The sequence below is a fragment of the Salvelinus namaycush genome, chromosome 6 (genome assembly GCF_016432855.1).
Source record: "Salvelinus namaycush isolate Seneca chromosome 6, SaNama_1.0, whole genome shotgun sequence".
In the NCBI taxonomy this organism is placed as follows: Eukaryota; Metazoa; Chordata; class Actinopteri; order Salmoniformes; family Salmonidae; genus Salvelinus; species Salvelinus namaycush.
The window spans coordinates 32,987,355-32,998,133 of record NC_052312.1 but is presented as its reverse complement, the minus strand read 5'-3'; the positions used below and the strand labels follow the sequence as shown (position 1 = coordinate 32,998,133).

The 10,779-nt window shown below is 44.4% G+C and overlaps 1 protein-coding gene across 1 annotated transcript; it reads left to right on the top strand.

The window, feature by feature from the left end:
- Positions 1-930: 930 nt before the first annotated feature.
- LOC120049893 (phosphatidylinositol 4,5-bisphosphate 3-kinase catalytic subunit gamma isoform-like) lies at positions 931-9,114 on the top strand. Its single transcript, XM_038996385.1, has 16 exons — positions 931-1,096; positions 1,722-2,121; positions 2,231-2,493; positions 2,677-3,034; positions 3,241-3,536; positions 3,744-4,258; positions 4,484-4,718; positions 5,525-5,734; positions 6,118-6,199; positions 6,296-6,399; positions 6,577-6,723; positions 6,805-6,895; positions 7,047-7,177; positions 7,707-7,818; positions 8,040-8,197; positions 8,390-9,114. The coding sequence occupies exons 2-16, from the start codon at positions 1,734-1,736 to the stop codon at positions 8,669-8,671; spliced, it is 3,372 nt and encodes a 1,123-aa protein (XP_038852313.1). The 5' UTR covers positions 931-1,096; positions 1,722-1,733; the 3' UTR covers positions 8,672-9,114.
- Positions 9,115-10,779: the final 1,665 nt, after the last annotated feature.

Below are 10,779 nucleotides of genomic sequence, written 5' to 3'. Positions count from 1 at the left end.
AATGAGGAGAGTAACATTAGTAATCTCATAAAAATTATACTTCAGGGAATTTTTTTAAATATACACTATATACAGTATATATATAAGTATGGGGCACCCCTTCAAATGACTGGATCCGGCTATTTCAGCCACACCCGTTGCTGACAGGTGTATAAAATCGAACACACAGCCAATCTCCATAGACAAACATTGGCAGTAGAATGGCCTTCATGAAGAGCCATTTAATAAATTAATAAATTAAATTAATAAATTAGACATTTAGAATGATAAACTTGGATTAGTTAACACAACGTGCCATTGGACCACAGGAGTGATGGTTGCTGATAATGGGCCTCTGTACACCTATGTAGATATTCCATAAAAAATCATCAGTTTCCAGCTACAATAGTAATTTACAACATGAACAATGTCTACACTGTATTTCTGATCAATTTGATGTTATTTTAATGGACAAAAAATGTGCTTTTCTTTCAAAAACAAGGACATTTCTAAGCGACCCCAAGCTTTTGAACGGTAGTATAAATATATAAATCATTGGTTGTAACTGATGGGATTCAATAAGAACTTAGAATCTTTGCTATATTTATATAATAGTAGGAAATAATACCATGCCAGAGAATGAGACATTTTTCTTTCTTTCTTCTTTTTTTTCAGGAGAAAACGTTTTTAGTGAATATGACAATGGAAATGGAATATAAACGCATCAATCTTGGCATGGATACAATAACATACTTATCCCAGTTATAACGGCTACAAAAATCAGTAATTGTAATAGTAATGATAATTTTCAATTAAATTGCATAATCATAATGGCAATACTAGGCTGTGGGTTTCTGTAGTCCAGTTCCCTCAAAACTACAGTTATGGCGCCTCTGAGCGACCAATAAGAGCACAACATGTAGACTTGCATGGGACTCGTCTTCACACATCACGGGGAGGGGTGAATGGAATAGCAGACAGAAAGTTTTAGTACCACTTCTTCGGACTTAACATGAACTAAGGAGAAACTGGGACCATTGTACAATTATTTACAAATGCCTAGTGACCCACCGTGTCATATTGCTGCTGGCGTGAGTGTGTTTAGGCCTACCGAGCGGTAAGTTTTCTTCATAGACTTTCCCTGGCCCATGTAATCGGCAATACCGTTATTTTCTGTTTTTGAAAACTAACGGCTCTGGATTTTCTCATGGAAACTATCTGTAACATTGAAGTTTTATCAATTATTTTTGTATTTTTATATAATGGATGATTTTATTATAAACTGTAGGTTTGTTTTTGTGGGCAGGTGTAGGAGACTTGTCAATTTAATTTCAAGTTGTCATTGAATCAATTTTTGAAATATGTTCTGAAATTAGGTGGAATTTACAATGTTGCCAAATTCTGGTTGCTCAATTTTACTGCAACATTATCATATTTTGATGAGTTGATACCAATGACTGTATGGGGTTGATACATTGTTACTGCTGACAGTGTTTCTCTTTGCTTCCTGCTTTGCAACTTCCTATGCAGAGAAGTTGATCTGAAAGAAGAAGTTGAATAAGCTTCATACGCACCATCATAAAATAAAATTGAATTAGTATAAGCATAACATATCATGATAGAGTATCTTATTTTGGCTAAGTTTACCAACATGAGATAATTATACATGCTACATTTAACATCCCTTATACATCCATCAATTTGAATCTAAACAAATCTATTTTATTCTTCATTGATAATAGATAACTCGTGTTATGGAACAGCAAGTGAGCGATGAAGAAGAACCTCAACCTGTAGTCCTCAGAGAAGAGAACCGGAGGAGGAGAAGAAAGGTGAAAGCCTTCACCTCCACCTTCTCCGTGGCCATGGACCAGATAGCCATCGAGTTCGTCCTCCCCACCACCACTAAGAGTAGCCGCAGCCCGGACACCTTGCTCCTGGAGGTGGCTGGGAACTGGACGGTGGAGCAGGTGAAAGCCCAGGTGTGGCTGAGGGTAGTAGCCACCAACCTGTGCCCTGAGTTCTATCAGAAGTACTCCCCTGACCACTGCATCCTGCTCTACCAGAAGAAGGGCAACTGGTGTGAGATCTACGATAAGCACCAGGTGTTTCAGACCCTGGACTGCATCCGCTACTGGAAAGGTAAAAGCTTTAAGTCTTAAATCTGTCTTTTATACCCTTGCATGTTTTGTATATATTTTATCGTCAGGTGTATTGAGATGTTTTCATAAAGTTGTATTTGAATCTAAAGCTCTGAAGAAAGATGTGGGAAAGATCCACCTGACGTGCCGGCCTCAGCCCTCGGAGGAGTCCACACAGTACCAGAGGTACCTCAACTACCTGATTGGCTACGACGTCACCGACGTCAGCAACGTGCACGATGACGAGCTGGAGTTCACCCGGAGGAAGCTCCTCACACCCCGCAAGATCGAGCTGGCTGACCGGGACCCCAAACTCTACTCAATGGACCCTTGGATCACACCCAAGCACCTCCCAGAGCACCTGCTCACCAAGGTATGTAACCCCTAACCTGGCTGCTCCAGGGGTGCAGCTCTGTGGGCGACCCTGTGCTGCTTGCCTGCTCCCAGCCTGTTCTGTATTGGGTGATGTAGCTGGGTACTCGGACAGCAAAAAATGGCCAATTTCCATTGTCTCTGTATCATGGATCAATAAAGATTGAATAATATTTTATTCTAGGTGACCAACAGCCACATCCTGCTGGTCATTCACAGGAACAAGGCCAGTCAGACCATCAAGGTGTCCATCGACGACACGCCCGTCCAGGTGCTCCAGACCTTCTTTACGAAGATCTCCAATAAGAGGGCTCTGCTGGGAGTTCCTGAGGATGTGTGTGAGGCAGACTACGTCCTGAGGGTGTGTGGCAGGGAAGAGTATATCTATGGGAACCACCCGGTCAGGGACTTCCACTGGGTCCGACAGTGTCTGAAGAACGGGGAGGAGATCCATCTGGTCCTGGAGTCGGCTCCTAATCCAGATCAAGACCTGGTCCAGAAAGAGGACTGGGCACAGGTGGATGACTGTACTGGAGTGGCAGGTAAACTAGCATCAATATTCCCATAGTAATCATATCAGAATATTTCACCAATAGATTACACTTTACAATATGCTCTTTTCTTAAAGTTAACAAACTCCCCTAGCCCATAGAGTTGTGCCACAATAAGCAATATTATAGCACATGATTTTCCTCTGGGGAATATTTATTTGATGATTAAGATGATTCATATTCCTCTGTTCCAACAGGCACCCATGAGCAGCTGACGATCGACGAGAAAGACCACGAGCGGGTCTTCACCATCTCTCTGTGGGACTGTCACAGGAAGTTCAGGGTTAAAGTCCTGGGCATAGACATCCCGGCCCTGCCGAGGAACCCAGAGCTGATCGTGTATGTGGAGGCCAGTATCTTCCATGGCCAGCAGCTCCTGGCTCAGGAGAGGACCTCCTCCAAGGCTTTCACTGAGGAGGTGCTGTGGAACACCTGGCTGGAGTTTAATATACGCATCAGAGACCTGCCCAAGGGGGCTCGCCTCAGCATACAGGTAAACTGGTAAACTGTATAATGTTTTTTGGTTTAGTCTGGCAGCCGTATCTATATTTGCTTTTGCCAACATCTTTGTTGTGATCATGCTATTATTTCTGGGATTTTTTTGTAGAATACCAGTCTATTATTTGGAGAATATAGTATGAATCACAACTTAATTAAATGATTTGCAATTTAACTCTATTCTCTTTTCTCCTCTCCCCAGGTGTCCTGTGGGAAGGCCCAGACCCAGATCTCTAAGGGCTCCTCCTCTTACCAGGACAACGGAGGATCCCCAGTTGGAGGTGGCAGCAGCAGCCATGATGGTAATAAGACTAAGAGTCGTCTGCTGTACTACGTCAACCTGCTGCTGGTGGACCACCGCTCGCTGCTGCGCCAGGGAGAGTTCATCCTCCACATGTGGAAGATGCCCGAGAAGACCGAGGACAACAGCAGCGTCAATGCAGACAAGCTGACCTCAGCCACCAACCCAGACAAGGCTTCCTCCATGGCCGTAGCCATCCTGCTGGACAAGTACTGCTACCCAGTGGCCCTGCCCAAGAGCAGGGAGGGCAAGGAGGCTGGGGAGGCCGAGGGAGGGGACAGGGGGCAAAGGGAGATGCCTAACCACCTGAGGAAGCAGTTTGAGGCAATTGTTGAGACCGATCCACTGCACCCTCTCAGCCAAGAAGACAAAGAGCTGCTCTGGCACTTCAGAGAGGAGTGTATGCGTCACCCCAGGTAAGACTGACTGGCATGGTCATCTAATACTATATTACTGAATAAGTAATCTGAGTTTATAATACAGAACCACTTATTTCATCCCAATTACATCTTTCTTGTTCTTATTTGAAATAATATGTTTTCTAGAAGAGTATCACAGAGGCCTTTCTGTGAATATTATTCAGTGCAATTTTTGGGGAGTTTTATTGAAATGTTGTAAAACTCCCTACTGTCTCCTCCCAGGGCATACCCCAAGCTGCTGGGCTCTGTGCGGTGGGGTAGACAGGAGGCTGTCCTGGCCACCCATAGGCTGTTGGAGAGGAGCTCTGTGTGGGACCGTAGTGTGCTGGATGTGGGCCTGGCCATGCAGCTGTTAGACTGCCACTATTCTGACGCTCACGTCCGCTCTATGGCCGTACGCAAGCTGGAGACCCTGGGGGACGACGACGTCCTGAGATACCTGCTGCAGCTGGTCCAGGTGAGTTAGTCGGACTTGTTGGAACCAACATTTGGCTGAGAAATGTCTGATGTGTTTCGGTCTTGGTTCTGTCAAGATTCGGTCTGTGCCATAGAGGAACCGAATTTCGTTACCCAGCCCTAGTCATGCATGTTGACATTTATTGTCCTGACTCTTGTCCTGGAGGCAGAACAGAGCGATTTCACCAGAGCGATTTCACCTAAAGTCAAAATTGCCTATCTTGTACAAATTCATAAAAACAAAACATTTGCTTTTTTGTTCTTAATTTAAGGTTAGGTTTACGCATTATGGTTAGCAGTTTGGTTAAGGTTAGGTTTCAAATCTGATTTTATGACTTTGTGGCTGTGCTAGCTAGTGACCACTCTGCAGAGCTGCCACCAGAACAAGATTCGTGACGAGAAAGACTAAGTTGCCCTAGTCATAGGTGGCTGGTCTACCTGTGTGTTGGTCTACCTGAGTGTAGAAGCACACATAAAAACAAAATAGTTGTTTCATACATTGACTAGAAAAAAATACAATAACAACCTTTATAGACAACACTTCCTTTTTACCTGGTGTTTTCCCAGAAGGTAGCAACTGTGGGTAGTTTTACATGTGTCATTCGTCAGTGTAGAGTCAAATAAACCGTCTCTACTGTCAACAATGAGGCCTTGGTTAAACATGCAAAACAGTATGAGTATGAAAAAATCCCCAAACGGGAAGATACTTTATAATGTCGCATTACAGTTTATTGAAACATTTTGCTTGCATTTATGATGTGTTTACTTTGAGAAAAATGCATATGTGTGCTCCTCTGTGTTTTTCAGGCTGTGAAGTTTGAGCCGTACCATGACAGTGCCCTGGCCAGGTTCCTGTTGAAGAGAGCTCTCAGGAGTAAGAGGATAGGTCATTTCCTTTTCTGGTTCCTGAGGAGTGAGATAGCCCAGTCCATGCACTACCAGCAGAGGTATGCTGTGCTGCTGGAAGCCTACCTCCGAGGCTGTGGAGAGGACATGCTGCAGGATTTCAGACGCCAGGTGGGTGAATAGCCTTGACCCCAGCCGTAAACAAGAGTACGGTGTGATGTGTGATCGGACACAGTAGGAGTGGGTGAGGAGAGTTCCTCCTCCTTACAATGTGACTGTAGGGCTTTGACGTCGTAGCCAGTCAGGTAGTTGAGGTACCTCTGGTAATGTGTGGACTCCTCCGAGGGCTGAGGCCGGCACGTCAGGTGGATCTTCCCCACATCTTTCTTCAGATATAACTTTATTAAAACATCTCAATACACCTCACAATAAAATATATACTGTACGCAAAATAATTAGAGGATAGAAAAGACAGATTTAAAAAGACTAGGTCGCTAAAGTGTCAGATAACGAGGATCTGAATAAAGAATAATCCAATTCATTATCATCAACAGGTGGAGATGACAGAAGCCCTGCAGAAAGTCACCAGGGAGATCAAGGCCATGTCTGCTGAGAAATATGATGTTTCTGCACAAGGTGAGCCTGTCGCCTCAGGTCAACGTACCTAGTATAATAGATCAAGATAAAATCATATAGAAATGAATACGTAATGAATCCTGGTGGTATGTTCAGTTGTGTTCCAGCTGCGTCAGAAGCTGGAGAACCTGCAGATGTCTGGGCTGCCAGAGAGCTTCAGAGTGCCCTATGACCCGGGTCTACGGGCCGGTGCTCTGGTGGTGAGTGGAATAATACCTATCCATCTCTATTCTACCCCCCTCTTATTTTCCTCCATGTCTCTTCTCGCTTGTCTCCATCCCTTTCTTCACCATAATTTCCTGTATCCTCCACTAATTGTATTCTTACTCCTCCATTCTCTCCTGTGTTTGACTGTAAACATGGGTCCCTCTCTTCAGATAGAGCAGTGTAAGGTGATGGCCTCTAAGAAGAGACCGTTGTGGCTGCAGTTTAAGAGGGCTGACCCCACCACTCTGTGCAGTGACACCATCGGGGTCATCTTTAAGGACGGGGATGACCTCAGGCAGGACATGCTCATTCTACAGGTATGTGGGCTTGCTTTCTCAATGGGTTAGGCAAAACTGTCCACCAAATGTCCCATGACAACGAAATGCTCCTCCTTTTAGATTCTGCTGATCATGGAATCCATATGGGAGGAAGAGTCTTTGGACTTGTCCTTATTGCCCTACGGTTGTATCTCTACTGGGAATAAAATAGGTATGTCAACTGACTTTACACTGTCATGACGTGTTAATAATAATATATTATAACATATAATATATAGTGTATAAATAATTATAGATATATATGCCATTTCTTATTAAATAAGCATTGTTCTCTATTCTCTTATTTTATTCTCTCTCTCTAGGGATGATTGAGATAGTGAAGGATGCCACCACTATTGCCAACATCCAGCAGAGCGTTGTGGGAAGCACAGGAGCGTTCAAGGACGAGATCCTCAGCCAATGGCTGCGGGACAAGTGTGTGAGCGAGGAAAAGGTAGCTGGCTATAGTTACTCCCACGGTGCTGCAGCGTCTCAGCTGTAGAGGATATAACTGCACCGCTAAGGGGGAAGGAAACACCCCTGCTACATTTCCTGTTACCCAGGGCTTTGTCTGCAGCACTATTCACGTATACTCAGACTGTGTAGGCTGAAGCACCTCCACATTTTCAGCTCTGCTATGTCTATTTTTGAATTGGCCTGTTAGAAATATCCCCATGCAGCAGTCACCATAGCTTTAGGGTGAAGGTATACCACAGAAGCTACCACAGCGCTAGCAGATAAATGGAGAAAGATGAAACACGGTTTGAGTCACTGTGTTTGCTCCAATGTTGTCTGTGGAAATAATCGAGCAGAACTGGTTGTATGAAATGGCAGCTCACGAATGCTCTTCATTTCCTCCACTCTGTGTCTCTACCACTTCCCCTCTCTCTGTCTCTCCCCTTCACTCGCCATCATTGTCTCTCCCTCTCTTTTGCTGTCTTTCGCTGTCTTTCTCTCTCTGTGCGTCTCTCTCCTCCCTGTAGTTCCAGCAGGCGGTGGAGAGGTTTGTGTTCTCCTGTGGAGGGTACTGTGTGGCCACCTACGTCCTGGGGGTAGGAGACAGACACAACGACAACATCATGATCACTGAATCTGGTACCAGAGCTCATCCTTATCTCCCTATAGCACAAACACGATACAGTACTTGGCGTTAAGTGGTTGCCAAAACATTAGGAATACATTCCACAATATTCTATATATGTGGATGAACCCATAGAAAGTTATTTTCTGTTCATCTGAATGTAGTAATTTGTTTCTGATGTATTGGGTGGTTTATCTATAACATTCTTTTCCCCCCTTGATATATCTGCCCTCAGGTAACCTGTTCCACATAGACTTTGGCCACATACTGGGGAACTATAAGAGTTTCCTGGGTATCAGTAAGGAGAGGGTTCCTTTCGTCCTCACCCCTGACTTCCTCTATGTCATGGGCACATCAGGGAAGAAGAGCAGCCCACACTTCCAGAAGTTCCAGGTACTCAAACTAACGTGTTGTGTAACCGGTAAAAATACATATACACAAACTCGCTCGCACGCAAACACCCACACCCACACCCACACACACACACACACACACACACACACACACACACACACACACACACACACACACACACACACACACACATACTCACACACACTCTTAACTACAGTATTGATCTCCCAGGATGTGTGTGTGCGGGCCTACCTGGCTCTAAGGCATCACACCAACCTCCTCGTCATCCTGTTCTCCATGATGCTGATGACGGGCATGCCTCAGCTCACCAGCAAAGAAGACATCGAGTACATCCGCGAAGCGCTGACTGTGGGCCGGCCGGAGGAGGAGGCACAGCGCCACCTGCTGGACCAGATAGAGATCTGCAGGGACAAGGGCTGGACCGTGCAGTTCAACTGGTTCCTACACCTGGTGCTGGGCATCAAGCAGGGGGTGGATAAACGCTCAGCTTAGGGGGCTCCCCTTATGGTGCCAATGGGTTGGCAACACCAGAGTGATGGGTTCGAATCCCACATGGGCCACATATGTGATAATTGTAAGCCACTTTAGGTAAGATTACTATGTTGATTGGACTCCCAAATAAGGAGAGAGGGAGATATAGTCAGAGACCAAAGTGTGGATCTAAAAGTTTGTCAACCCTTCCTCAATGATGTAACCAGTTGTTCCGAGGAAATTACCCATTGACTGTACCATGGACTGTATACAGTAACGGTCTTATTTTTGCACTTTCAAGATCAAAGTCTAATCTTACCATATGTTTATGAGTTATACATAAATATTGACTCCTGTTCCTCTGCTAATGCACTGCATCTGATTGTATCATCTGTTAATATAACATCCGACTTGCATGACGGATGGTGGCAATACCATAATAAACCTAATCATAGAGAAATATAGTTATATACTATGTCCCATCGCTAGAGGGCGACATGCAGATGTTAAACTGAGTGACTCGCCAACCTCATCAGAGGAAGAGGTCTCTAGGAAACCAAAGGAAGCTTTTCCACACCAGGGTGAGTTTACATAAACCAGAAATCAGAATTTCGGGTGTTTTATCGTGGATGTAGTCAGTATAGGTTTGCCATAAAGTGACCTTTAACTCATCAAGATGAAAGAGGTTGAGGATCAGGCGCGCAGTATCGAAGTAGGCTAGCTAGCTACTTAAATTCATATGAAATGTGTGCAGCACCACCCCATGTCGCCCGCGAAGCGTTTATGCGCGAGCCCAGAGCAATCCAATTATTGACATTGAAGCCAGTGAATCCCAGCTAACCCAATTCGAGCCGACCCAATTGTGTCTCTGTGTCCTGGATAGGTAGCCTCTCTCCATCTCTCAGGTCTTGGGGATGGGGATGCGGTTGCAGCTTCAGTGTGTGCAGCTGGACTCCGTACTGCAGACAGTGAGTGTCCTGGAGGCAATGATCCGGAGGAGCTTTGGTCCTGATGGAGGACAGGTGCTGTTCACACGCCACGGAACACGCATCCTCACAGCCCTGCGGGTGGAACAAAAACCCCCACTAAAACCCGCTCTGGCTCCCAGGAAAAAAACTGCAGTTCCAAATTTGCTCCATTCATTAAAATCACAATTTAACACTCAACAATTTTTTGACTACCTGAACCTACTATTTGGTTTTGAAGCATTGAAACCAAACCATATGATTTGAATGAAAAATACTTTAATGAACATGAAAAGGTGAATGTAGGAAGCGCTCAATTTCAAATAGACTACATGTCTTATTAAACAGCATATAAACACGAAGTAGGTCAGCAGCCAGACAGGGAGCCTAAGAAGGAATGAAAATGAATTATTCATGCAATATTACAAATGTTTCAAGGCTATAGCCTACAAAGAAATACATTGTGAAGCATTTACGAGTGCAACACAGCTGGTAGGGAGTCAGGGACATTCAGCACTCAGCATTTTAACAACCGTTTGTTGTGCTAAATCATTATAGTCTAAATTGCGCATATAAGCTGTGACACTTAGGATTAAATACACATTAAATTAAAAATGCCTTATTAGGCTCAGTCTAGAGTTCCTTTGAATTCCTTTTTAGAAACACCAGTTTGGCCAGGGTCTGTGGCTTCAGGCTCATGTGATGTTGCCTCTAGAGCAGGGCAGCAATGGAGAATATCCTCTCCAAGCTTGCAGAGCCACTGGGGATGCTAAACACCCTTATGGCCGCTCTTGACAGGCTGGGCAGGGATGCAGAGTTTTTCTTTTTTTCTTCTATTGGTAGGCCTAAAGGTTTTTAGGCAAATAACCCAATCAAAATGGAAAGCGCCTTGAAAGGTGGAATATGAAAATCAATCATGGCCTATTGTATAGATAATCTAACAAAAATGAAGGAAACTTTTATGAGGTCAGATTTTTTGTGTATAAATACTTTGCTACAATGAAACTTGATTAGCTACTCACCTCGTTCCTTTCTTTTAGCATGTGCACGTAGTAAGTACACCATCATGCTTTCGGGATATGTGTCATTTCAGATTCCGCAATAATTCTTTAGGACATTACATCACCACACTCCCTCTCTTGCTCTTGGTCCTCATCTTTGTAA

What these genes read in the sequence shown, in the direction of transcription:
- LOC120049893 (XM_038996385.1), top strand. Translation starts at nt 1,734, where the DNA reads ATGGAACAGCAAGTGAGCGATGAAGAAGAACCTCAACCTGTAGTCCTC. An exon ending in GAGTGTATGCGTCACCCCAG is followed by an intron (nt 4,259 to 4,483) that starts GTAAGACTGACT and finishes GTCTCCTCCCAG; the next exon opens with GGCATACCCCAAGCTGCTGG. An exon ending in TGCAGGATTTCAGACGCCAG is followed by an intron (nt 5,735 to 6,117) that starts GTGGGTGAATAG and finishes TATCATCAACAG; the next exon opens with GTGGAGATGACAGAAGCCCT.